General features: G+C 43.6%; 11 protein-coding genes across 11 annotated transcripts; 5 read left to right on the plus strand and 6 right to left on the minus strand.

The window, feature by feature from the left end:
• Positions 1-412: 412 nt before the first annotated feature.
• On the minus strand, positions 413-1,630 carry BO70DRAFT_365441 (SDR family NAD(P)-dependent oxidoreductase). Its single transcript, XM_025544066.1, has 4 exons — positions 1,508-1,630; positions 1,348-1,454; positions 810-1,288; positions 413-731 (listed from the first exon to the last, which is right to left on the minus strand). Exons 1-4 carry the CDS (start codon positions 1,601-1,603, stop codon positions 559-561), a joined length of 855 nt encoding a protein of 284 aa, XP_025395989.1. The 5' UTR covers positions 1,604-1,630; the 3' UTR covers positions 413-558.
• Positions 1,631-1,791: 161 nt separating this feature from the next.
• BO70DRAFT_365443 (cytochrome P450) lies at positions 1,792-3,746 on the minus strand. Its single transcript, XM_025544067.1, has 3 exons — positions 3,448-3,746; positions 2,248-3,403; positions 1,792-2,191 (listed from the first exon to the last, which is right to left on the minus strand). Exons 2-3 carry the CDS (start codon positions 3,395-3,397, stop codon positions 1,815-1,817), a joined length of 1,527 nt encoding a protein of 508 aa, XP_025395990.1. The 5' UTR covers positions 3,398-3,403; positions 3,448-3,746; the 3' UTR covers positions 1,792-1,814.
• Positions 3,747-6,083: 2,337 nt separating this feature from the next.
• Positions 6,084-6,663, plus strand: BO70DRAFT_399749 (uncharacterized protein; the record flags this gene model as incomplete). Its single annotated transcript, XM_025546883.1, has 2 exons — positions 6,084-6,402; positions 6,467-6,663. The coding sequence occupies 2 exons, from the start codon at positions 6,084-6,086 to the stop codon at positions 6,661-6,663; spliced, it is 516 nt and encodes a 171-aa protein (XP_025395991.1).
• Positions 6,664-7,889: 1,226 nt separating this feature from the next.
• On the plus strand, positions 7,890-9,681 carry BO70DRAFT_415983 (cytochrome P450; the record flags this gene model as incomplete). The annotated part of the gene is made up of 8 exons (XM_025547386.1): positions 7,890-8,095; positions 8,178-8,215; positions 8,263-8,514; positions 8,575-9,197; positions 9,257-9,368; positions 9,418-9,468; positions 9,515-9,540; positions 9,607-9,681. The coding sequence occupies 8 exons, from the start codon at positions 7,890-7,892 to the stop codon at positions 9,679-9,681; spliced, it is 1,383 nt and encodes a 460-aa protein (XP_025395992.1).
• A 799-nt stretch (positions 9,682-10,480) lies between these two features.
• Positions 10,481-11,413, plus strand: BO70DRAFT_299137 (NAD dependent epimerase/dehydratase; the record flags this gene model as incomplete). The annotated part of the gene is made up of 1 exon (XM_025539633.1): positions 10,481-11,413. A coding segment is annotated over one exon (933 nt), but the record flags the coding sequence as incomplete, so codon positions are not given.
• Positions 11,414-13,365: 1,952 nt separating this feature from the next.
• BO70DRAFT_343578 (succinate:quinone oxidoreductase subunit C) lies at positions 13,366-14,117 on the plus strand (the record flags this gene model as incomplete). Its single annotated transcript, XM_025541423.1, has 3 exons — positions 13,366-13,464; positions 13,529-13,586; positions 13,655-14,117. Exons 1-3 carry the CDS (start codon positions 13,422-13,424, stop codon positions 14,115-14,117), a joined length of 564 nt encoding a protein of 187 aa, XP_025395994.1. The 5' UTR covers positions 13,366-13,421.
• A 191-nt stretch (positions 14,118-14,308) lies between these two features.
• On the minus strand, positions 14,309-15,207 carry BO70DRAFT_389848 (ubiquitin carboxyl-terminal hydrolase; the record flags this gene model as incomplete). The annotated part of the gene is made up of 2 exons (XM_025546108.1): positions 14,309-15,110; positions 15,180-15,207. 2 exons carry the CDS (start codon positions 15,205-15,207, stop codon positions 14,416-14,418), a joined length of 723 nt encoding a protein of 240 aa, XP_025395995.1. The 3' UTR covers positions 14,309-14,415.
• Positions 15,208-15,528: 321 nt separating this feature from the next.
• On the minus strand, positions 15,529-16,854 carry BO70DRAFT_343585 (esterase; the record flags this gene model as incomplete). Its single annotated transcript, XM_025541424.1, has 4 exons — positions 15,529-15,759; positions 15,818-16,556; positions 16,608-16,737; positions 16,806-16,854. The coding sequence occupies 4 exons, from the start codon at positions 16,852-16,854 to the stop codon at positions 15,622-15,624; spliced, it is 1,056 nt and encodes a 351-aa protein (XP_025395996.1). The 3' UTR covers positions 15,529-15,621.
• A 40-nt stretch (positions 16,855-16,894) lies between these two features.
• On the minus strand, positions 16,895-17,195 carry BO70DRAFT_399753 (uncharacterized protein; the record flags this gene model as incomplete). Its single annotated transcript, XM_025546884.1, has 2 exons — positions 16,895-16,903; positions 16,932-17,195. The coding sequence occupies 2 exons, from the start codon at positions 17,193-17,195 to the stop codon at positions 16,895-16,897; spliced, it is 273 nt and encodes a 90-aa protein (XP_025395997.1).
• A 7,165-nt stretch (positions 17,196-24,360) lies between these two features.
• On the plus strand, positions 24,361-24,607 carry BO70DRAFT_365445 (uncharacterized protein). Its single transcript, XM_025544068.1, has one exon. The coding sequence runs from the start codon at positions 24,406-24,408 to the stop codon at positions 24,586-24,588; it is 183 nt and encodes a 60-aa protein (XP_025395998.1). The 5' UTR covers positions 24,361-24,405; the 3' UTR covers positions 24,589-24,607.
• A 605-nt stretch (positions 24,608-25,212) lies between these two features.
• Positions 25,213-26,232, minus strand: BO70DRAFT_365446 (uncharacterized protein). Its single transcript, XM_025544069.1, has 2 exons — positions 25,658-26,232; positions 25,213-25,556 (listed from the first exon to the last, which is right to left on the minus strand). Exons 1-2 carry the CDS (start codon positions 25,993-25,995, stop codon positions 25,235-25,237), a joined length of 660 nt encoding a protein of 219 aa, XP_025395999.1. The 5' UTR covers positions 25,996-26,232; the 3' UTR covers positions 25,213-25,234.
• Between the last annotated feature and the right edge of the window lie 793 nt (positions 26,233-27,025).

Below are 27,025 nucleotides of genomic sequence, written 5' to 3' on the forward strand. Positions count from 1 at the left end.
TGTTCTGGTCAGAGTGGGGGCCTCACTGTAGAGAGTAGACAAGTAAAGTGAAACTGAAGTGAAAAGAGGAAGTTGAAGTTGTGGGGTGAGAAAAAGAGGAAGATGCTGGTTGCTAGAAGTGGTAACTCCACCCCACTAGAAATTAGGCCGGTAATATCCTCTGGCTTGCACAAAGAAAGCTTTGAAATATTAAATCTTTGAGTGAAGTGTGAAAGGTTTTCTTTCACCCAGTGATAGAAAGCCGATCTTACGGAGAGCCTGAGGCAACAGTCAAATATCCTGCCATGATACGTTGTAGACTGTATGGGAAGAGCATACAGGAACGAGACACCTGCCCACACACTACTTCAACCACCTACAGTATATTTCTCCAACATACTCTGTAGACAGCCTAATATACCATGTCCGATCGAACAATCCAAATATACTACCAATCCACCCTTCCCCTCCCCATTATTCCTGCCCATTTGCCAATAAAACCCTTCCCCCATCCACACAGATCGACGTCCCGTCCACATACGCCTAAACAACAATGGCAGTCAAAATCTCCCCCAAAGTTCAGCCATCGTTGAAAAACCACGAGACACCACTTACCCCAGCCTTACTAACCAAAAACACCACCACCCCAACGATATCCTCGGCCCGCCCCGCCCGACCAGCGGGGACCTTTTCGACCAGCCCTTTAAAGATATCCCCTTTTCCACCCATAGGATTCATGCGACTCGGAAAGACTAGACCCAGCCCAGATTATCAGTATTTATTCCAATTCCCTCATTATCCTCGGATCTTTGAAGAAGGGACAAGCTTACAACCGGGATTAATCCCCAAGACTCTAACCCCAAACCTCGCCACCTTAACCGCCAACAATCTCACCAGATGGTCCGTGGCCGCTTTGCTGGTAGCATAGCTCATCATATCCACATTCGAGGCGTTATGCATACTCGCACAAGAGCTTGTCAGCAGTACCACACCCCTTCCGTCATCCCGACCCAGTTGTCCATTATCGAGGGGCTGGTTCGCGGCGGCGACGAGGAGGGGAAGAAGCGCCACGGTGAGGAAGTAGTGCGCGGTGGTGTTGACCTGGAAGGTTTCTGCCCAGTCGGATTCGGGGCTGGACCAAAGAGAGGCTTGGAGGTCGGGGAGGGATGCGGTGAGGACATTGCAGGCGATCGGGGGGTCGCGGCGGATTCCGGCATTGGAGATGAGAATGTCGAGGTGGGGTTCGAGGGTAGTGATAGTTTGAGCGAGGGCCGCGATGGAGGATTTGGAGGTGAGGTCGCAGGGGTAGCTTGGTTCATGTGAGTGAGGGAGAACTTGGATCGTGGGGAGTGGACGTGGGGGACATACCCTTCTGCGCTCCCCGGGCCGGCAGCATTCAGCTCAGCTACAGTTTCGGCGATGGGGTCGCTTGGGAGGGCGACGATGTAGACTTTGGCGCCGTTGGAGACGAGTCCCTGGGGTTGTCAGTATTGGCACTGTTGGAGGGGATGGATTCAGAGAGGACGACTTGGGCGATCATTCGACCAATCCCGCTGCTGCCGCCGGTGACCAGGGCGACACGGCCCTTGACATTCATGAGATTGGGTGTTTCCAGGGGATTCATGGTGAGTTGTTGGTGGCTTGGTTGAAGTTGCCGTTGAGGGGAGAAGAATATGCGGAGGGGTGAGGGGGTTCCCCGCATTAAGTATCTGGCTGTCGGATTGTCCGACACTCCTTGGGAGCTGAACACCAAAGAGACGACATTACATAAAGATAACGTTATCAATCAGAAATTGCATTGATATAAAATATCCAACTATCAATCAACAAATTTCTTACTCCCGATAGTGTTCCTTAGTTCTTCGCTCCGCAGCATCCAAGCACTGCCTGGTCATCGCATCATCCCGTGGTATCAACCTGACTTTAAAGTCCCTCGGGATCGCCACGAGTGCCGTCTTGAATTTGTTGTACTCGATGTAGTCGGTATTCGGTGGCTCGTCCTCACTGGCCACGATCTTGTACGAGGAGAGAAGACGAACCAGGGCCACAGACAGTAGTCTGCTTGCGATGACCTGTCCTGAACAGGCACGGGATCCTGCCCCAAAGCTCAGATGTGGGAGACCCTGGATTTCTCTCTCGGCTGGGGGATCGACCGTTTCCAGCCATCGCTCGGGATCGAATTTGTCGGCATCGGGTCCGAAGTGATCCATATCTGTCGATGTTAGAATTGGCAGGTCATGGTATCTCAGGAACTGCCTGAGAGCTTACCGTGGTTACCAGCCTGCGCATTAATCAAGACCATAGTCTTGGCAGGAATGATGGCGCCGTTCCAGTTAACCTCTGTCGCGGTCTTGCGAGGCAAACTCATCGAACTAACGGTATAGTATCGCCCTGCTTCCCTGACAATGGCATTGACGTACGGGACTTTTTCCTCGTGAATCGAGCCTAGCCAGGCATCTTGGATATCAGGATAGTGCCTCTTGATGTCCTCATACGCTTTATCCTGCCATATCTGCCCCTCGGGCGTGGACAGAGATCCAATCGCAGACGTGAGAGTGCCAGGAATGGTTTCAAACCCTCCCGAAACAAGGGAAAGGCAGATCGAGGAGACTTCCACCCCGGTAAGCTTCGTCTCCTGATCCTTGAGAATGGCAGCGGAGATGCACGGTTTATCCGTTCCCTTTTTGATCATGGCGCGAACTTTGTCTAGCAGAAGATTGAGGTACGCGTCTCGCCGCTGCCTCAGCTCCTTGGATCGGGCCGTCTTCTGATTATTGGGTGCGTAGCGCAAGATGGGGATGTAGTCCTGTAGGTTTTCCGACGCGCTACGGAGCAACGAGATGGCCGATCCCACGTGAAGGATCTCACGGAGAAGGTCATCGTAGACCTCATCCATGCGAATACCGTAACACAGAGTCAGAGTTGTGTTGAGAGCATACCGCTGAATATACGGTCGGACGTTGAGTTGGACCTCGCCATTCTGGCTATCACAAAATAGGTCTCGAACGATGCAGTAACTCTCCAGATCAAACATCGGATGATAGTTTCTTAAGGCGGGCCTACCTAGTGCTGTCCCTGCCGCCTTGCGCTTCTTCTTGCACGAGTCATCCCACGGAGACGACCCGATGGTGAACCCCTGAGTGCTGCTGATGACTCCATGGAACGTGTATAGCTTGGGACGGTCAATGAGAGCGTTTTGGTGCCGACCCAGAAGCACGGATCTGCAGTCCTCGAACGAGTTGAAGACCACTGCGCGCGTATTGCCTAACTTTATCTGAAAGACCGAATGCCCGTATTGCTTCCACCAGCGCTCGCACACACTGGCGTGATCATCGCCCAGCTGTCGAAGATGGCCGAAGACTGGGATGGCGCCGGGGATCTCTGGTATCCCTTTGATGTGGGGAATATCGGTTACCATTGTTGCCTGGAGTGTCAGCAAGGGACGGACAACGAGGATAATGGTCGTACTTGGTAGATGAAGTACAGCAACAAAGCCCCGATGACTGCATAGATATAGCTACTAAATGTCACGCCAAAGAGGGTCGACATGTCCCCGTCATGGTTAGTTGTATCGAACATGTCTTTGTTGAGTCAATCGTCGCGGTCGCTTCGGTCGTTCAGGTTCGAGTCTGTCGGGGTTTTGGTCACTTTATATCCAACAAGACATTGGATTATTCCAAGAGGGAGGGGATTAAGACATGCAATAACACTAGATGTGAAACCACTATAGCCTGGATGGATGGAATGACATCGGAGGATCCGACCGGGTGATGGAGATAGGAAGCGTACGCGCCTCCCCCCTGCGTGGCGGTCTGGCCGTGATAAGCTGCCGGTCCCCAGGCACCCACCCCGCTTTCGCCAAAAGAAAACATAATTTCTTGATAAGCATGCAGCTCACAGTTATTTAGTACTATAAAGCTATACCTTTGTTATGTTTATCCTATTGACACCAGGTGTTTGCATATTTCTTACAGGTTCTATGCAGCGCCTTAAACTACCCCTCTCATCACTGAACCCTGCCATTCGATCCATGATCTCCTCTCTCCACCCCCAACCAAGAGCAAACGTCGCTCCCGGACCGAAAGCGCAAGTCAAGACCACCAGGGCACAGATGGCCTTCGTCCACGAAAGCGAGGCTCCTGCCTGCTTCAACTCGCGGAATCTCAGTCCCAGCCATACAAACCCGCTCACCATCACGATAAGCTCATCATATTGTAGAAACCGCGCAACCACGTCGCTGAAGGAACTCACGGGCTCGCGATAGCTTCGGAGGCCGGGGAGGAAAATGCTGGTAAGTGACGCATCGGTGGGCGCGGAGAGACAGGCATAGATGAACGTGAGCCCGGAAATCAAAGCGAAACCGCCATATGCGCAGCGGAGGTAGTAGATGCTTTTTTTGCGGTTCTTCCCTGTGAGATATGATGATACTGGGGCGTTTCTCTTGGTGATGAGATAGAATGGGGCTTGGATGATGGGTACAATGATGGGGAAAAGCTGCCATATAGCATTGTACCATTGACGAGACTCCAGTGATGGGGCGAAGAAATTGCCAAAGGTGGGCAGATAATAGCCTGCGGCCATCGCGGCTATGAGGGACTCGGAGATGTATGGATCTACCTCACGGTTGCTGCCGGAAAGCAGTCGGGGAAGAGGCACCTGGATATACTCTGCTGCATAGTAGATAGGGGCCGCTTTGCCGATTGCTACCATTTGCGCGGTGCTGGCCGTAGTTACAGGGCTGCATTGACATATCAGGGCCAGGAGTTTGACATCCCGGACGGGACTCACTCACAGTAGAATTTCATACCAAGAGTGTGTCTTGCGGTAGCTTTCCAGTAGCCATATTCCATAGATCGGACCCAAGTCAATAAGAAAGGAGAGCATATGAACGCGAGACCGCGAATCAGACCCGGTAATAGACGGTAGAAAGCATGCAATCGGGGCCCGAAACAGGTAGTCCAAAAACGGGATGCCATACAGAGGTTTGGTCAAGCTCAGAGTCTCGCCATGGCTTGTCGTCCAAGTACCCAGGGTGACAACCGATATCAAACGAGGCACAAGTTCAACGAGCATGGTTCCCATCACAACACAAGCCGCAACATGACAGCCTATCAATGGAGTGGTCCAGATGGCTCGTTTCCAGATGTCTCGTTTCCAAACTTTGCCTTCTTTGGTATTGTCTTGGATGCCTTGAAATTCATACGGCATTGTGTCTTGCAATGACCAGGCTGGCAGCGATTCACAGCCAATCTTAGCCGCCGTTCCAAAAATACCTTTCGATATGTTTCGGATGAGGTTGTTGTTCTCCCTCCCAGAATTTCAAAGCAGTGGATGCCCGCAAAAATCGATGTCTGCAACAAGAGACTTGTTAGCAGGGGTCCAGACCGATGTAAAAGTATTTTGAACGGTTGTCGCTAGTTGTACCAGTTCGCGCTGCGGACGAGGGGAAGAGACCAAGCCCATCGCAACAAACAACATACTTGCTGGCATCAGCGCGCCCGGACATTTGTACCACTTTATAGTCTCCTGAAGACCGAGCATAAGCCACGGAGCCGACGGCCGACGGACATTAATTCGCACATGAAGATCTGCCAACAGCTCAATCCAGGAACTTGTGTACAGCAGGCAGCAGCAAGCCAGCCTACAAGATGCAGCGGATGGGCCATGCTCGGACGACTGCAGCTCCAAGAGGTTACACGCTTGCTACCAGTCACTACTTAGGCATATTTCTCGGGCTGGGGACACAAAGCTCAGAGGCCTCAGGCCTTGTATTACTGCCGCAGATCTTGTCGCTTCTGGTCATCGCCATAATATAAACCCATCCTCCACAACAGGTCCCTCTTGGGTTGGTTTTCGTCAAGCTATTTTCTTCTTACCATACGGGTCTTAACATTGACTTTATTCGCATTTTTGAGGTCTGGTTCAAGTCTGAATATCACCAAGGAGCTAGCTCAAAAGACCCCGGAGAACATTAGATTGCTCAAGATCACCAATTTGGACGATGGGTAGAAAACAACCATGGTTTAAAGAGCTCCCAGGCATCCCGAGTCCTCGCGATGCCGACGTCTTCTTTTTCTTCGAATATGTGGTCTCGATATGTCAGCATGTCCTACGGACAAAGTCCTTTCGCTTCCAATTTAACACAACCGCGGGGGAAATTACAAATACAAAACTGGAAAAGGGTCTTGTGGGTTTCAGGGTATTTTGGTCTGGAGTGGTTACCCAGTGGAGCCTGGGGCCTGCTGGTGACTAAAGTACCTCGTTTCCATGCTATAGGCTCGCCGTTTGTTACACACGCTATCAGCTATTTCTTTTCAGGCTCAGGTTCCAGAAACGCCTATTCGGAGAAGGCAAAATTGGATTACATGACTGGGATAACATCAGAGATACTACTGACGAAGAAACCACGCGTGGGCCACCCAGGTTCGCACCCTATCCGGGCCACGTATACCATTCTGCTTCCAGTTATTCCTAACTTGCCGTATAGAGGAACCCGTCGGTCTTTACCCTTATGACTCATATGATGGAGTCATTGATGAAGATGAAGACTATGAGGATGATAGGAAAGAGGATAATGAGGGGAATAATATAGCCAGCGAGGAACAAGAAGGAGAGGACAATGGCAGCGGTGGCGACGGTAATGGTGATAGTGTCGTCCAGTCTCAGGTGGCACTGTACATGTGATTGTTATGATGGCGAAATGTCGAGGATGTACTGGGTTTTAACGCTTTATCTCGGGGCTTTATGTTTTGTGGCTTCCTTCACATACCATGGCTTGCCATATACCTTCCGGTGGCCCTTCAGAATTTCATTGTAAATGGGTTTGATGAGCTGGAACTGTTCTTCTCTGTCTTACTCAACGTCTATTCCAAGAACAACTCAAAGACCACCGGATGTGTAGGAGCTCTGCGACAGCAAAAGCTGTTAGCCATCACCAAAGACCGGGAGGGGGTTAGATATATACACCTTCTTTTTTCTGGCCAGTCGCGACCACCAACCACGGTAAACATGATACTGCAAGGGTCTGTTACTGCTGCTGAAACATGACTTCCCTTAGCCCGGTATCAGAGCTGTTATATTTGCAGACAGATTCTGCCGCAAAAAGTGAGGCCGTGAAATTGGTGTATTGAAGATAGGTGATATCTAGCTAGCTGCCTCGCGGGGAGGAACAAAGTGAAAGAGAAAGGGGGAGGAGGTGGCTCGGAGGACCGACCTGAGGTAGCTGGTAATTTAATAAACACCTGCACGGTGAAGTCATGCTACTGAGATGACTACTTCTACCAATAAACATCAGATACTGGGGCCTTCGGATGAATGTATTGACTCGCAAGTCACTGGCAGCTTATAAATACAAAATTGCTACCCCGCCTCAGTCCTACAGTAGTGAGTTCATAGCGTCCACGGCTGGCTCACTCACCTGTTCCTTTCAATTCACCTGTATGCCCCTCTAGCGGTGGAGATATCTGCAGTATGAGGTCAGTCGCCTGCTGATTGGACGGGAGACTGTAACCGACAGAATAGCCATTGTCTTCTGTAGATCATTTTGTGGGGTTCTGGAATAACCCTTGCTTGAACTGCACAAGAGGCCTGCCGGCTGGTGCTTTGTGCTACGGCTATGCTGGCCGCGGGCTGCATAAATCCTCGGCTTGATGCCTGTAATTCTGCTGCTGCTGCACCCGTCCGCCGCATCTCCTGTTGCCTGCTGATCAAGACCGATGATGACTTCAGTCTGGCCGTTTAGCCTATTTGGCTTTTGGACAAAATATGCACTGAAGCATTCTGCATTACGTTTAGTTATGTACTGTCCTCCCTCAGATTGCTCTCATATATCTTGTGTTGGTCTCCCTTTACAGACGGGCTACCTTTGCTAATCCTATACCATCTTCAATGTCTGGAACAGAACAACAACCATGCTCTTCATCGCTTCCATATTGAGCCCTTCTGCTGCTGCGGCGCTGCTGCTTCTGAGCACAAGCGCTTACGTGATCTACCAGTGCTTCCTATCCCCTTTGGCTAAGATCCCAGGGCCGTTTTGGGCCAAGCTTACCAACTGGTACCAAGTATATGTGACCGTCCATAAAGCATCTCACCGGAAAAATGTCTCACTTCATAAGAAGTATGGCCCGGTGGTGCGTATAGGGCCAAATGATCTGTTAGTTGACTTTCCCTTGCCTCCTATTCGTGCTGAGAACATTCAGGAGTGTAGTAGACCAAAAAGCATTCCGTGAGATATACAGTAAGCTTAGCCATATCTTGCAGCGGTTTATCGTTAACAGCAAGTAGAGGCCGGGGCGGGGTTCAATAAAGCGGCCTCGTACGATGTCTTGAGGGGAAGCCGATCGTTTGACCTCGTCGGACATCGTGACGAGAAGATTCACTCCGAACAGCGAAAGCTTGTCGCACGCGCCTACTCTATGAACTCGATGGTGCACCTTGAGCCAAACGTGGATGCTGTCATCAAGACTTTAATCCAGAAGTTGGACGGACTATCGGGTGTTGTTGACTTGGGTGCCTTTATTCAATTATTTGCTTTTGGTATGGGGGTTACCATGAAACTGGACTGAAAAAAAGTTATCGCACTGACCTTCCCACCAGATGTTATCGGGGCCGTCAGCTTCTCTCGCCCCTTCGGATACCTCCTTGCTGGGGACGACCACGGGGTATTTGCGCGCATTCGGACAGCATTGGGCTCATTATCTTGGCTCGGGCATGTGGGTTGGTTTTTCAATCTCCATCAAACTCTGAGGCCCGTCATTGGGAACTGGCTCGCAGCCAATGACCGAAATGGATTCTTCCATCAATTTGCCCGGCAAGAGGTCATCGCCCGGAAAGACCGCGGTGGGGACGACCGGGATATCATAAACCAGCTTTTCACCGTGCAGAAGACGAAGCCGCACCTGAGCGATACAGACATTTCATTTGCCATGGCCTCGAATGTGTTCGCAGGGTCTGATACGACCTCGACTTCATTGAACGCAACCTTTTATCTCCTACTGACAAATCCCGTGGCCTACCAGCGACTGATGAAAGAATTGGAGGAGAAGAGATCCAGTGGTGAGCTAAGCGACCTAGTAACATTCGAACAAGCAGAGTCCTGCACATATCTCCAAGCTGTGATGTATGAGGCCATACGGCTGTACCCTGCGGCCGGGGCAGTACTCGGTCGAGATGTTCCAGCGGGCGGAATGACAATCATGGATTACTATATTCCAGCGGGAGTTAGTTTCATCTATCATTTGCTTTAACTTTTTCGGGGGTCTCCTCTAACAGCATCCAGACAGTGGTAGGGACATCGCCATGGGCCATTCACCGCGTTCCCGAAATTTGGGGCCCGGATTTCGAGGAATTCCGTCCGGAGAGGTGGCTGGATGAGAACGCAAGTAACCTGAGTACGTTCCTCGCGCTTATATGGAGGCTTCTGCTAATATAGTCTCCCAGAACGCTTTTTCTTCGCTTTCGGTGGTGGATCGCGCACTTGCATTGGGAGAAGTAAGCCCATCACCACTTTTCCCTGTCTTTATGCTAAGAATATCAGATATTAGCTGGCTGGAGATGTCGAAGGTATTTCTTCCACTTTGTCCTCAGCTTCTAATCCCACAATCTTAACCATTAATCTAACCTGTGTAGCTGGTCCCTACCATCCTCATGCGCTATAATGTGACCCTGGCCCCCGATGCTGAATTGATTGAGGAAAGCGGGTAAGCCATTTTATCTACCCCTCTACTCTGCCCCGCAGAAACACCGTTAATCATGTCCCAAGTTCTCTGGTATTCCTTCGGGGACTTGAGGTCCTCTTAACTCCGAGACAGACTATTCCGGCGTAAGTAGCAGGACAGCAGGGATATGATGCAGAAGAATTGGTCGACGGCCAATGCCGACCAATGCCGACGGATATCCACTTAGCTTCTCCCGGGCGGAAGACAAATCGAAAGTGCTGAGCGTACCTTGCCGACAGAAAATATCAACTGGACGTCGAATATTGTTACGCAAGAAATGGACTCTAAATTTGAGTTTGCTTTTTTTTTAACACATTCCCTAGTACCTAGGATCACATATGATCACATGATTAACTCCATCAATCTCTCATGTATCAAAAGCTTAGTCTAACCCCGGAGGGTATTCAAGTCGCTCCCGAACGCGAACGGGATTCGCGCACACCCCGACGGGCTTCTTAACTCCGAGCCCTAACTCCCCCCATCCTCCTCATCTCACCAGACAGTAAACACACTCTACACTCCCTACAAACCCCATGGTAATTTAGACAAGCGAGGGATCTCAAAGCTATATAACCGATCATTATTTCCTCCCCTCACCAGACAGTAAACACACTCTACACTCCCTCCAAGCCCCGTAGTAATTTAGACAAGCGAGGGATCTCAAAGCCATATGACCGATCATTATTCCCTGCCCTCACCCTCCCCTTCATAACCAAAAATCCATAACCATCCATCTCAACCCCTCAATCCAACCAAACCCAACCAAGAAACCAACCCTGTCCACCACCAAACACATCTTCCTTACCGGCGGCAGCGGCTTTGTCGGCCAAACCCTAATCCCCCTCGCCATATCCAAGAACTACAAAGTGCACGCGCTATCCCGCACGCTCACCACCGACGAAACGCTCCTCTCACTAGGCGCAGTGCCGATCCGCGGCGATCTCACTTCCCTGGCCACCCTCAGAGAGGAAACACGTCTCGCCGACGCAGTGATCCATCTCGCGACGGCGTATGACTTCAGCAAGACGCCGTCGTACGATGACGTGATTCATATTGACATCGCGGCGTTGGATGCGATCGCCGAGGAGGCAGCGGGGACGGGGAAGCCGGTGGTGGTAACGTCGGGAACGCTGGTTGTGGATGCTGATCCAGATGGAAAGGAGACGGATGAGGCGGGGGCGTGGGATCCGAAGCCGTTGAATTCGAGGGGCAAGATGGAGACGTATGGGATGGGGTTGGTGGAGAGGGGGGTCAATGTGAGGTGTGTGCGGCTGGCGCCGTATACATATGGGCGTGGAGGGAGTGGGGTGAGACGGTGGATGGATCTGGCGAAGATGGTTGGGAGTGTGATTTGTGTGGATGGTGGGGTGAACCGGACGACGACGGTGCATGTGGAGGATGCGGCGGAGTTGTACTTGGTGGTTGCGGAGCGGGGACGCGCGGGGGAGGTGTACAATGCGAGTGGGGATACCACGGTGACAGCGAGAGAGATTTTCGAGGCCGTGGCGGAGATCATGGGGGTGGAGGTGAGGGATTTGGACTTTGAGACCGCGAAGGGTCAGTTCGGGGAGGTGTTGGCGAGGTTTCTCAGTGTGGAGAATCGCGCATCGGGGGAGAAGGCGAGGAGGGAGCTGGGTTGGGAGTTGAAGGGGCGGGGGATTTTGGAGGACATTCGTGAGGGATCTTACAGACAGGTTGCAGAGGAGATGAGGAAGTAGTTAGGTGTCTTTTTGAGTTGGCTTCTTGAATTTCCTCTCGGAATCAAGCCAGCGCAGGACGGACTCACTCCCTTCCCTGGGATCGATTGCATAGTAACACCATCTAGGAGCTATGACCGCTTCGATTGACCCGCCAGACTCGCTGTCGGAATGTTAGTCCCTCTTGACTGAGGCTATGAGCCAACATAGCTAAATTCACAACCCGACGCAGTTAGAAATCCTCCACTTCCTTCACTTTTCGACTCAGTGGGATGCCCCCCAGCTTTACCGCATATCCTATAAGTGTTCCTTTTCCAGTTTTCACTCGAACCAGCTCCCTGGTTAGTTTGCTCTTCTGGTTTTTTCCTTCACCGACTTAATCAGACCAACAATATTCTAGCGATCGAGTCGGTCGGGACTGCTGTGTGGGCGGCGCTCCCGCTCCCTCATGCGCTGAGGTCGCTGGTCGAAACCCACGCCCCAGCCTTTCGCGTAGGCCTCATTCTTACAGCCGTCGCCGCCCACGTAGCTGTATTGAGCGCGTTGGCAGCACGCTGGTGGGTGGTGGCACGTGGTCGGTCCTCGAGTATAAACCCCCCCCTCGCCGGCCTCCTCCATCCCCCTCCGTCCTTGTTTGACCTCCGACTCGTACGCCAGCCTCTCGACATCCTGCCATGATCTTGCTTCTGTGATCCGCTTCTCCTGCTGCCAGCTGGCTCATCTCACTTATTCTCACCAATACCAGCGATGTACACCGTCACACCTAAAGTTCATGTAGTCGTAAAACTCGGTCCAATGGTATGACAAAGTACTGTTGGAAGACTCAGAGGTTGTTGGCGGCAAGAGCGGCAATGTTTACGATGCAATGTGCAAGTGTAATCACTTTCAAGCATAATGAGACTCGGTAAAGAAGGGAAGTAAAACAGAATGAGAATAAACTGCAACTGCAGAATGCGAGGCGATCGGCCGTTATGTTTTCGAGTGTCTCAACAGCTCCACCCCAGACGAAGGTTCGCGCGTGCCAATTCCACCACCTTTTGATCTCTGCTCTTGGAATCGGCTGAAATCATGGTTTGTAGAGGCATGGGTTGCATTGAGTGGCAGTCTCTTAAGGCATACGTTGGAGCGTTATCGTACTTCTCGCAAATAACACTCTCTAAACACTTCACATTTCGGGAGGCGCAGTCAGTTGGTACAATGCTCAGCTTTTGTTTGAATGGTCTTCGTGGTTGTTTTTGTACTTAAATACACATCTCTCTACGCCAAGGGAGCTCCTGGGGGTGCGGGGCCGCCAGCGTCTCGCTAGACATTAATGACAACCACTATTACTACTGCTGTCGGCTGAGAGCACCTCCTCAAAGAACCAAGTCACGCAAAGAGAAGACTTAAATGTTGTCTCCTTGGTCAAAGTCCCATACGTCCTGGTAAAGGATAAGTAAGATCACGATGAGTGAGAGGACTCGGAGGTCAGACGTCTACAGCTACATCTATGCCGGTGAATGTCAGCCAATGACAGTACAAGCATTTGGAAGCAAATGACAGAATCTAAATTAGATTGAAATCTACTCACTGGGTTATAGGCCCACTTTGCAAGGACTCCAACCGTGGCTGCCAATCGCGGAAGGCCGGGGAGTCCCGTCCCCCGATCTGGAATGTGGACAGATTCACGTTGGGCCCACTCGGATTTCCACAGAATCCATCTAGTACACTGTTCTTGGCAGATACAAGACACAATTATTCAATAGAAGGATAGGGAAACCAAATCCAATCTGCATCATATGATTATATCTACGCACCGGGGCCAATGACCGCCCACGAAGACGAAGGACACACGGTTCATCTGGATCATGCAATACATCTCGAAGGATGGACTAGCATCAACGTTGCTTAGCTCCCGGGTCGAGTGGCCCTTTCCCTAAGTAGCCGTCTCGCTGGCTTTCTCACTTGCCTGGTCTCAGTCAACTCCTTTCCCCCCTCAAGGTCCTTCATCTTTCATTGTTTGTCTGTTTGTGACTGTCTGTCAAGCACGATGGCATTGTTAGCTCGCAATATCCTGTCTCTACCCCAAAAACGTAAGTAGCACCCAACGGCAAACGCCCGATCTACTCCCCGATCACTAACAGAGCCCAAATCCAGGACCTGCCCTCCTCGCAGTGCTCGCCAGGCAGCAGCAGTTACAACAGCAACAATTAAGGTATCTCCTCTCTTCCATCCCCATACTCCTCTCCGGCATCAACTGACAATCACGCTTCAACAACCCAGATGGACCACAACGAATAGAAAAATCCAAATCACCCCCCAGACCCCAGCACAAGCCCAAGCCCTCCTTGCCCAACAACGCCTCCGCCGCCCGGTCTCCCCCCACCTCCAAATATACAAATGGCAGGTCAACTCGGTCTCCTCCGCGCTGGAACGCAACACCGGAATCCTCTTCTCGGGCGGCCTCTACCTCTTTGCCACATCATACCTGATTGCTCCCTACCTCGGGTGGGATCTCTCCTCGACAACGCTGGTCGCTGCCGTGGCGGGCCTGCCTGTCGTGGCGAAGTTGGCGTTGAAATTTGCGATCGCCTGGCCGTTTACCTTCCATGTGGTCAATGGGGTGAGGTATTTGGCGACGTCCGGGGCGAGGACAATCGCTAGTAAAGGGCAGATTGTGGGAGTGGCGTGGGGGGTGGTTGGGGTTAGCTTCTTGGGGGCTGTGGGGCTGGTTGCGTTTTACTGATTGTTTATATTAATATCCGCTATTGTATGTTGTTTTGAAGGTGGGGCTTGCAGAGGTGAAGATGGATTCTATTTCGTTCTATACTTCCTACAACAAAGCACTGTTCAAGGTGCTCAACTGGCGGGCTCAGAGGTCTTTGAAGAATCCATAGAATTTAGCTCATAGCGTAACTAATCAGGATTTGAAGGACTGTAACCTGTGGATGTTTCTCTTTGACACCCGTAGAAACATAGCTTACACACCGATCACAAGCACCGTACCCTCCAAAACGCTCATAGACCAGAATCGATCATAACAGCTACGACCTACGAGCCAAAGCAATGCAACTGAACCGAAGGTCCTCTCCTCCCGCCTCCCTCTCCAATCTCATTATCCGTTTTAGTCCCATATCCAATGCCCGGGGACTCAAAACATCCTCATTCTCCGCAAGACTCCCTCTTTCTAGCGGACCCTTCCTCGATCCCTCCAATTCCCACAGCCTCCCATCCGCCTTCACAAAAGATACAAAATGCTGTCCCGTATGCTCTGCCGATGGCAAAGCAGGTGAATCCCCGACATTCTCAACTGATTTATGAGCAATCTCAAACGGCACGTTATTGTACAGCATGTCTGCACGCTCAGCCATCGGCAGCGGTATAGCTCGGCTGCGTATAGCCGCGATTTCAGAATCAGGCCGGATAAAGTCAACCGCTGGTCCGTTGATCACACTGTGCAGAAGTCCGACCGAGCCACAGGCGTGCCCGATGGTCTGTTTAAACCAGATGACAGGTTCTTTGGGGCCGAATCCGGTGTAGTCGTCTTTTCCGGCATCTTCGGCTTTGCGATCGCGGTCCCAGGTTGGTGTGAGCGGGATAATGGCGAGTAGGGCGAAGACGGGGCGAGGGATGTGGGATAGGAGTTCTGGTTCGTCGAATGAGTAGATGTCGTAGAATTGGAGATCGGGGGACACGCCTAGCTTTGTTGCTAGGCGGTTCATCACTTCTGGGTTGTTCTCTATCGTTCATGGTTAGTTAGGTGATTGGTGAAGTAGGATATGTCGGTGGGGAGTTGTGACATACTTACCCAGCATCACCCATATCTTTCTCTCCATGACGGTTGTTGAGGGATAGCTTGTCTGGAACGTGGCTAGGAAGAAGAGGTTTGTCGCCGGAGTGGAGAGCTGAGGATTTTGGCAGGGTATATTATCACGGTCGCCACTGACAGACACAATGGAGAAGCGATGTAAATGGTTTGAATCTGATATTTGTAGAAGATGTTCCTCTAGTTTACTGTTTGTCGGAACCCCGCACGTGAGCGGATGCAGGCAGAAAGATGATGACGAACCGTGGGCCAGGAATAAAGATTCTCGGACAGCCGAGCCAATTAAATTATGACTACGTTGTTATAACTATGGAGAGATAATACGGAGTATGATAGATCGGATTCTTGGTCGGGTTTTGCTAAGTCTCACAGGCTCTCGGGCTTCCAGGCTTTCAGGCAACGATAATCCAACTATCCTTTGTCACTAAACCAAAACCTCCTTCAACCAAGTCATGATGGTTTTATACTGCTCCCCCGGTTTAATCCCAAGCTCAAACGATGTGATAGCTTGGGCGTGATACTCACCAAGCGCGACATTCATAACGGCATTAGGATGTTCCCCCTAAACACATCAGATCAGAACCTCGCCTCAAAGAACCCAAAGTCGGAGTACCCCTTACCTGGATTTTGTTTGCTGTCTCCAACGTCGAATCCAGCAGAATCTCATGCTCTCCTGCAGTAATGAAGATCTTCTTTGCGGGCAAATCCCGCCACCACCCTTCCGGCGCAACCGCAGGCTGGTTGTAGCTATCCGGCTCAGCGTCCCCCAAAAAGAATGGAGCCCAGGAAACTAAATCTTTCAAGCTAATACTATCTCGATATTTGTTTCTTTCATAACTCTTATAGTCAGTGCAAGAGTCAATCATCCACGGCGAGAGCAGCACCGCGCCCGCAAGGCTTTCACTCAGAGACAACATTGGAATTTGGGGGTGTGGGTGAGCGAGATGCGATAAAGCCGACAGGATCAGATGGCCGCCCGCGGAATCTCCATGGAGGACGATTTTAGACGGGTGTTTTCCCAGCGTCTCGATCGCGTATCGGAGAATCGCCATCGCCTGTTCCAGTTGACGCGGGTATGGGGCTTGAGTGGCCAGATCATAAATCAAAAATAGCACCCCGATGTCTATACCGGCATCCTGAAGGCCCATCGTGAGGGAGTTGACATATTCGATGTGACCATTCAGAGCGGGGAAGCAGTAAGCGCCGCCGGGGTAGTACACGATCAACCTCTCCGCGTTGGGGTTACCCAGCCAGAAGGCGGTGGTGCCGTCGGGCAGCTCGACGGTTTTGGGTAAGGTTCCTTTGCGTTTTGCGCGAGCTATGAAGTTTTTGTGAGGGGAGTCAGGAGGGAGAACATATCTAAAGGTTGTTATTGTCTGATCAGGATGGATCGGGCAAGGGTATACACACAGGATCTGGTCGACAGTGGCGGTTCCAAACAAAGTACGGGCGGCAGTGAGACCAGCGTGCCTGGAGATTGTTGTGGCACCGCGGGGACCCCGCAAAGGAGCTGTCAGGGCACTCCAGATCGCGGCGAACACTGAACAGTCGCTAGCATGAGTTCGGGCTTTTGATAGAGAGGAAGTGAGGTGGAGTCTTGGTGCGTACCAGCCTTGGTAACGGCCCAGCCAAGGCCGGCGGCAAGTAGCAGCTTCATTGCGGATGATAGCAAAAATAATACTCTTTTTTTTCTCAGCTCAGAGGAACTGTCATATGATCAGCACCATGCGCGACCGGATCCGCCGTCGGATCGAAGTGCGTCTCTGTTTTCCTAAAATAAGGCAAAAGGCCCGCATGGCTCCGGCCGGGATCGCCGACTAACTTTGCCCAGAGATCGTAGTCGGCTGCGTTTCCACGGGTCCACGCACCGTAGTTCGTAGCCGAGCTTCCGCCCAGAGCCTTTCCCGCGCTGGAGTAGCATTGACGTCCATTGAGGTGTGTCTGCGGGGTGGAAGAGGATGACCTGGTCGGTTGCTGAGTATTTAAGCTGTCCATCATGCTGGCTGAGAACTTGGTATCGTCTGGCTGATTAGATTCTGATGTAACACTAGTCACTCACTCTGTTTGCGTCGTGATTGACATGCATCTTTACGATCTGGAGGTTTATAATACGAGTGCGGTGCATCTACATGGGAACTTCCCATGTAGATGCAACTCCACAGCCAAACTATGCAGCCACTGTCTCAGATATATTCTTCTTATCAAGAACCTCCCCCGCGCCAGATATCTTCTTCCGAAGTCTAATCACAGGATCAGATATCTCTGGATCTTAATTTTTATTATTCTATTAATTTTTAGTTATCTTTCTATTCTGTGCCTGCTCTGACTTATATATTTTTTCTAGAGATTATATATCTGAAAAATCAGATCTAGTCTTTGAATAATAATCAGCTTATAATCCTGTAATTGGCTCTTATAAATTTTAAGATTAAATTTATCTGTATTACCTGCGGTGTATTAAATTAGAGCTTTTTTTTTAATTATAAGAATATTCCCGGCGGATATTATTTATTTTAATATTCTGGATTAAATTAAGATATAATATTAATCAGCGGCAATTCTTTAATATAATTAGTCTAAGTAAATAACAGTAATTATTATATTAAGATCTTAATATTTAAAAATACTTCTATAGCTGGTATATATAGTATATAATCTCTATAAATATCAGAATCTTTGAATATTTCTCTTGTATATATATAATTATAGCTTTAATATAATATAATATATACTTGAAATCTTTAGGCGTAGATTAAATTAAATAGCTTATAAATATTTCTAGCAATATCGCAGTGATATATATATAGATATAAAATAAAGTTATATTATTCTAAGAGATCAAGAAAGACTCTGCAGAATAATTATTACTCTTGAATTAAAAATTCTCTATTATTAGATATATATATTATATTATATATTAAGTTCAAGTACTGCTGAATTAACAGCCGCTTTTTTATTTTATAATTTTAATCTGATCAATCTAGTTATAAATACTATGTATAAGTTATAATTTTTTATACTCAGACTAATTAAGTCTAGATTAAGAGATAAGAATAGAAGCTTTATCGGCGTGCCGCGGTTTAAGTCTTTAATTAACAGTCAAATTCTATTATTATATATTAAGAAATTGATAATACAGATAATAATAAAGAAAATTTTTTATCAGCTGGGTTTATTTGCAGCTTATCTCAGGCTCGGGCATAGATCTGCTATTTTTATTAAATATCTAAAAAGTCAGGTCTATCTTGGCTGCAAATTGTTAATTAACTAATAAATCTGATATAAAATAGTTCTGTTATTCCTGGTTATATTAATAATAAGATTAAAAGATTTTAAGAATTATTTCTAACTCTGAGAGTGGGCCGGCGATAATACAATATACCTGGGTCTTAATTAAATCTTTATTAATAATAGCTTTGATATTCTAGGAATTTGGGCTGATAAAAGACTTGAAAAATATATACTCTGTTATTTCTTATTAAAAAGAACTATAGATATACTAGACTACTATGCTGAGTATCTGAAATTATTATTCTGTTTAATTTTTATTAATATATTTATTAGCCTGTGCATATCCTGGAGCTGAAATAATTATATATTTCTTATTAATAAAATCTTAATTAAATATAATTAAATAATCTCGCTGTTATCTGAAAATAATATTCCAGACAGATCTAATAGAAGTAATATCCTGTCTCTGATTAATTTCTGCTTATCTTATCTAAATTACTATACTTTATATTGCTGCTCTATCAGATTAATTACTGATATAATTTATAGATATAATAAATTGGTAACAGGCTGCGAAGAAGGCCCTGTATAATTAGATTAATATTTTATCTATTAGATAATTACTGATTATCTTTGCGGGTCTGGCGATTTCTCTATTTATTATATTTATTAATTAAAATAATATTAGTATTACTCTTTTTATAATTGCCCGCGATCTTTATATCTCAGATACTATCTTATAGGCGGATATATTATCTCTTATCATAAATATTATATTTATAATGCTGTATGACCAACTTTTTAATATTTTTAATTAAAAAATAGTCTATTTATATATTTTAGATCTTCTTTATATTGCAGATCTGCTGTGCAGCCTCTTTCAGAATATCTTAATATTCTATGTTTTTTAGGGCTTGACTAAAGTAGCAGATGGCGGTATTATCTCTCTGATTATAATTATTATATCTAATATTATAATACTTTAAGATAGAGATAAGTATTAGAATATCTTGGATGCGGTCCTGAGGCTTGATAATATTATTAATCTATTTATAGGCGTAGTTTTTATAATAGATTTAATCTGGTGAGGGCTCTTCTGGCTTATCTCTTTACTCACTATATACTTTATTATTATAGACTATTTTCTTATATTTAATAATATAAAAAAGAAAAGCTTTCAGAAGAATATTTGTTGAATTGACTTTTATAATATCTTGATATTATTTATTAATATTATTTTTTTATTAATCTTAATATTAGAAGGCGGTTTCTACTTCAACTGGGACTCCGCAATAATAATTAGTATATTTATAATTAGAGACTGTATCTTGATTATATTTATTCTAATTAAATAAAAAGTAACTGTGCTGTCTATACTTTTAGATATATTATTATCTAGTTCCGGCTATACTTTCCAGCGCAGATATTAATATAGAATTAGTAATATTTTTTAAGAATTAGATTCTCTGTGCTTTATTCTTACAGAGTTTTCTTTTAAAGACTATCTATTAGTTATCTCTCTACTATCTGCCCTTGTATTATTAGAATACTTATAACTAATCTTTAATTATCTCTATTTTATTAACAGTCTTTATAATATTCTGTTAGTTAATAGTCTCTATATACTCTAATTAGTATATCTCTCAATACAAATATTATAAAGAAATAATTTGGGCTGGCTTTTTTCTTTAAATACTGTAAGTAACATACTTCTCTGATATTTTATTTATTATATTATATTTTATTTTTCTGATATCTGTTCAGGGAAGCCGGATTAATACTTTTATTTAATTATTATATCAGCCCGGCTATTATTATTATTATTGTCACCATTGCCGGGGTAAATATAGGCTTTATTTTTTAATTAATTATAATTATATTTCAAGCTCACTATATAAAGATATAATATACTATTATTATCTCAGATCGGAACTTCTTCTGCTGCTTGAAAGATATATATAGCTTGATTATCTTAATTACTATTCTGCAAGCAATACTATAGTCTTATCTTTTAGAAGTATATAAGAATATTACTGATTTCTTCTACTTGTTTTTATTAAGAACTAGTATTTTAGATATTGACTAGAATCTGATTTTTATTATATATATAAAAATATTCTACTTTATATTTATTTTTTAAATCTTACTGATGGGAATCTGCTTTATTATTTATTTTTTAATCCGCAATCAAGATCTAGAGAGACTTAAGAATACGCACGAGATAGAAGAGAAGAAGAGATAGAAAAAAGAGTAGAGAAAGCAGAAAAAGATTTAAGAATAAATTAAGAAATAGACTACTGTTTAGAATATTAAAGTATAGATTAGACAGATCTCTGAATCTAATATAAATATTAGTAAAAAGAATTCTGCTTTATATATATATATAAAAATTAAATCAAAGCTATAAAAGTTATAGAATATATTAATTAATTAGAAAAGAAGAAGAAGAAGAAAGATAAGAATAAAAATAATATATATAGTATAGATAATATTTAAAGCGGGATAGAGAGCTTTTTTTTTATATTGCAGTAATTCTATTTAAAAATTATATATATCTAGAACAAGATTTAATTTAATAAATAAATAGATAAATAATAATAGAATACTCTCTGTGGTTGGACTTGAGCTGTAATTATTAAGAGCGCTAGTCTTTATAACTGGCGGGATAAATTAAGATTAATATCTTAATAATTATCTATTTCTTTCTCTTTTTTTTTTTTCTCTTCTTTCTCTAAGTTTAATTCAATTATTTTTTTAGAATATTATCGCCCGCTTCATCCCCTGCAATTTTCTGTTAATAATAAGATAACTAGTATAGATCTTGCGGGAGCATTTATAAATATAAGAGTGTCTTCTTTTTTACAGGATTATAATCCCTAAAAGCGCGGAAGAACAGCCTGCTCGTGCTATAAAATTAGAAAGTAGAAAGTTAGTAGACAGATCTTTTTTTTTTTTTTTTATTTTATTAATAAATATATATCTGGCTGCTGGCCCGGCCCTAATTATATAATATTAGAACCCCCGCTTATACTAATAATCAAGTGCTAGTATAATAATAAATATCCTGTCTGCTTTAACTACTATAAAGCAGAGATAATATATAATAAAGTTATTATATAATAAAAGAATAAAGCTCAGAATAAGTAAGATTTCTATTTTTTTTTTCTATTCAGCTATAATTCTTAAACTAATCTCTTATTATAAATATACCCGGGTGTTGCAGAAGTATATTATTTATCTTAAGTCTTAATTAAAATTCAGAACTATAAGCAGTCGAGCTAGTAGTTATATTACTTATTCTATTTCTATATTTTTATCTTCTTAGTACTCGGGAATATTAACTAATTAATCAGCTGGGTCTGATTAAAATACTGTTAAGAAATTAATAAGATTTCTTATTCTTAACTTCTTTAAAATCCCTGTATATATTAGTTTCAGCTCGGGTTTTTCTCTAGTCTTTAATCTTAAAAAGATAATTTAAGTTATAATATAAAATCAGATATTATTTTTAAGAGTAATATTATTAAACAGATCTGATTTTTTTTTAGAACAGAGAGCTATAGATCTTTCTCTTTAATTCTTAAATAAAAAAAAAAATACTTACAGTAATAATTAAGCTTAACAGTCCTGAACAAAGAAAAGATTAATTTAAAGCAGTAAATTTTTTAATAATAAAATAAACTCACAGATTCTATATATTTATATAATATAAATCTATATCTGCTATCTATTTCTTAACCGCACAGAGTTATAATATTTATATAAGACTAGATAATAAATAGCGCAGAAAAAGTAAGAAAAGCTTATTAAAAAAAAATAGTTCAGTATTTTTAAGCTATATTTAATATATATAATCAGAGTAATATTAATTCAACTAAGCAAGATTTATATATATACTTCGCCTGAGATATATAGCTAAGTATAATTTAAAGATTATTTGCTAATTAATTTATTAGTAATTTTATATAACTATACTATAATAATTATTAAATATATATAAAATATAATTTATAGAGAATATTAAAGCTATAGTACTGTTAATTATATATTATCTTTACTCTATATCTAGCCAGAATATATAATATATAATAAGTCTTGCTATATATATTATTATTAATTTAAGACTATATTATAAGATCAATAAAATTAATATAAATCTTTTTATAACTTAAATACAGCAATATCTGTTTTAAATTATTTATTATTTAAAACAGATTATTTCTATATTTCTGAATTATCTATTTAATATTACTAATAGATATATTAATCTTTTCTTATCAGTAAATATTAATAATAATATTTATAATTCAGTCTTACTGACCGCACTTCTATTATTTAATAAAATTATAATCTTAATCTTCGCTATTTATCTTATTTAACTACGCCGGATTGACTCGGAAATTTAATATAAGATATATCAGACTGATTAATTACTGTATACTTTATAAATAAAAATAAACTATTTTTTTCTTAAACTTAAGAAATAGAAAAAATCCGCCCTGCGGTATTTTAGTAAATTAGATCTGAATTATCTAATATTATATTATAATTAAGCTCTTTGATTATTAATCCAGCTGTTTCTGCCCTCTCTTTCTTTTTTTAATCTTTATTATTATATCTATCTTCGCGCGGCCGGAAATATCTATTAAATCTATAAATAATTATATTAAATACTTAAATACAGTTACTCTTTTCTAGCTGTCTAAACTATTTTTATAGCCGGGATAATTCTTCTGTATATTTTATAGACACACACAAGCAATATCTGAATTATTTAGATAAATAATAATATTTGCGCCTGCTCTGCTGTTCTATTTATTATAGAAGAGTAAGTTAAATAGATCAAGAAATACCGCGATATCTTTGAATTACTTATCAACACAGTAATAAAGAAACTCGAGAGTAATAATATCTTTAAAAAAATAGATATAATCAAGTTAATAACCGCCCAAAACAGCAGCTATATTAATATAGATATATTCAGAGACTGTTATTCCGAGCAGAGCTCCGCCGCCGCCGCTGCCGATGTGCTGTTAAATATAAACCCGACAATATCAGTATAAATACAGATACAGAAGAATCCAGGTACTCAGAATCATAATATATACATAATATTAAAGCTCGCGCCTTGAATTAATCTCGAAGAGGATAGTCTGTTCTGAATACCTGATTTCGAGATCTTAGAGAGTCTGTCTGAAAATCTGTGGAACAGTGAGGATTTGGCTCCGTTTGGGCCTCTTTGATATTAATATCAAGGTCTTATCTGCGTCGCTGGTCGACTGAACTAGTATGCACTAGTTATAAAGAATATATTAGTCTGAGACACGCCAACTATAAGAACACGTACGATGTCCGCACTACAATTGTGAAATATATCGCAAATCCGAGGCAGTCCTTGTTAAACCATATCTCAATCAACCGTTTGTAACTATCTACTAGAAAAAAACAGCCCCTACAATAGTAACAGCGCAGCAACCGCACCTTATTTATAATAGAATCAAAGTATGTCAGGAATCGCGACACTCATTTCTCACCACAATGACACAGCCGGCTAGTCATGGATATATAGAACTGGGACTGGACTGGGGCTGGAACTATCTACCTAGTATATATGACTTCCTTCCTTCTTCTTTTCCTATATGATTTCCAGTACAGAGAGAAACAGTACATACGACCATAGGGTGTGGAGAACAGGGCTTCCCGTCCGCTCAGCCGTACTTAAGCCACACGCCGGGAGGTTAGTAGTTGGGTGGGTGACCACCAGCGAATCCCTTCTGTTGTATGTTTTTTTCTTTTTTTCTTACCTCTGATTCGTGGAGAGGGTAACACAACCATACTAAAAAAGTGGGCGACCATCAGTGTATCTCCCGCGTTGTATGGTTTTGCTCACCTGTTATTTTTTTTTTTTTTTTAGATCATATTGTAGGGGGGAGGGTGGTTTAGGCATAGGTAGATCTGGTAGTGTGGTAGGGACAGAATGAATGATCGGATTATCTGGCATGGGTTGAATGGGGTGGAAAGTGTATACAGGGCCAGTACTCTGTACACTACACCGTACAAGGATGCTCTTTCGCGGCAGCAGATGCAAATGCGTGAGCTGTATGATAGAAGTGATGCGGGTGAAATATATAATGGAGTATCTCTCTATCTAGTTACATAGGGGCCCGGAGGCGTGCGTAGAGAGGGTCACAGCATAGTTCAGTAAAAGTCAAAGATGGTAGCTTACTATTATTTATATATATTTAATAGTTTGCCACACTCACTGACCATTTCATAATAGTTGTCAAACTGTTACCTACAGTAACAGTTAGGTTGTAGCTAGGTTGTGTTACAGTTGCTTACAGTTGCAAAACAGTTATTTATTATTATTTACATATAATAATAATTACTAACGATACAACCTCACCCAAACCGGGTAATTACATACAAACGTTGTTAAAGTTGAATACGATTCAGAAACTATTATGTAATTATAATTTAACAAGAATAGTTCTGTAATAAAATAGATTAGATACGGAAGATATCTATTACTTATGAACAGAAACTGTATTTTATAGATATATAACAAATATTAATCATAATTTCTAGACATTATCTGGTATTTTATAGATATATAACAAATATTAATCATAATTTCTAGACATTATCTGGTATTTTATAGATATATAACAAATATTAATCATAATTTCTAGAGATTATCTGGTTACACTCCTTAAATAATAGTAAGATTCTTATACAAAATATTCTCAGAAGTAATATATAATCATACGAAAGTAGTAAAAGACCAGAATATAATAATTTGTTATTTACATAAAATCAATATTCCATGAACAGTATACTAGATCTTGTCTAGTATTAATATCAACTGATACCTGTCTGTAAACATTATCTATATCGATCATAAATGCCGGCTCAACTTTACTTTGTAATCCTGACAATACCCATCTCTTAGAAGAACAATAGAAAGGAAGAGTTGTTGCCTTATCTGTATTTCCGTTCCGTACCCAAGGCTGTAATAAAAGAAAGAAGAAGCATTCTGATTGTGTATAATGCTTTATACCACAACTCACATATGCTATTGAAGACTGGTATTTAATAAAATTTCCAGTGGTAATTGTCTGTGAATGACTGGAGAACAGAACACAGTTAGTATCTTGGAATAGAAGATATATAGAAATCAGCTGCGAAAGCCTTTCACAGCTGTCTCCTTAAAAATAAAGAAATCATACCGGGAACAGAATTTGATCTGACAATAGTAAGATAATTGTGTTTTATCATACTGGCGAGGAAGTGAGATTGAATATTCTTGCCGGTACGCTGAAGGTAACATGTCCAGTATATCCTGCTCAGAAAGCGAAGAATGAGGCCATTCAATCGGATGTGTCATTGTAACTTGCAGGTCAGTAATAAATTCATCTGCAAGAATATGTTTCTGGATCAGACGTGGGCAGGACATATACAGATCCTGGACAATCTCTAGTAGAATTGGATGATCATCCCGCCAGGAACCCGCAAGACCCAGGCGTAAAGAGTGGTGGAGCCGATCTAGCCGGAAGAGATAAGTCATCAGCTGAGGCGGCGAGGCGCGATCTATCCATCTCTTGAATATTCTTATATAGTGTGATACTATCAGCAGCTGGCTATAATTTAGAATAGGTACTTACCTATGCTTCAACTCACCGGCTAGAACATTACAGTTCATGAGCGGGCCATACTCAGCAGCAAATGTATGAAAATGAAAGCCAGCATGAACAACTGGCACCCCAAGATACTTAAACCATTTATCTTTATTATGCTTCTTATTATAATCATGTGGCAGTTTTCCTGCTTCATGTTAGCTAGGTAACTGGCCAGCGAATACCACAGATACAGACCATGGATGCTGAATGCCTGTAGCTCTGAATCAGTCATGGCTGAAGCTGTAACCACCAAATGCTGAAAGATTCGGCGGCTGTGAGTAATCCTTGCATTTACCAGTGCAGGAGGCAACGCGCGGCTGGTTGAGATAAGGGTGGTTGTCAATGCGATCTCTGCACAAGCACGGACCAGCCACATCTGTGGCGAGGACACATTTTCGGTATTTGGAAAGAGATGTGGTATAATATTTTAATCCGCAGCAGGAATCTCGGGTGAAACCAGTCGGGGCGGGCACATACTCGAAGAATAATAGGTAAGAGAATGATCCCTCGACCAAGGTCTGACAATGTCCAGGTTTTTAGGTGTTTCAGAGGAGGAAAGTGAGGCCATTGAGCCGGCCGAACAACTTTTTGCAAGGCTGTAGCGAAGTTGGAAACCCCTGAAGGCACAAGAATTTTCTGGATATACTCCAGCAGACGATAGCCGATCCCCTTCCAATCAGAGTGCGGTACATCATACGGACGGCCTAAAACAATGTCAAGAGTTGGCATGATCCGTTCGATTGGCGAAGGCACGGACTGTATCCCTACAGCATTAAAATATCTTTGCTGTTCTGGAACAGTGGCCTTGTGATCACCCTCAGTTCGGTAATACTGATGCTGGAAATGATATCGGCCATGGGAAACAGTATCATATGACCACTGATACTGTTTGCTGCGTGGACAGTAGCATGTCCGACA

Source organism: Aspergillus heteromorphus, assembly GCF_003184545.1.
Source record: "Aspergillus heteromorphus CBS 117.55 chromosome Unknown BO70scaffold_30, whole genome shotgun sequence".
Taxonomy (NCBI): Eukaryota; Fungi; Ascomycota; class Eurotiomycetes; order Eurotiales; family Aspergillaceae; genus Aspergillus; species Aspergillus heteromorphus.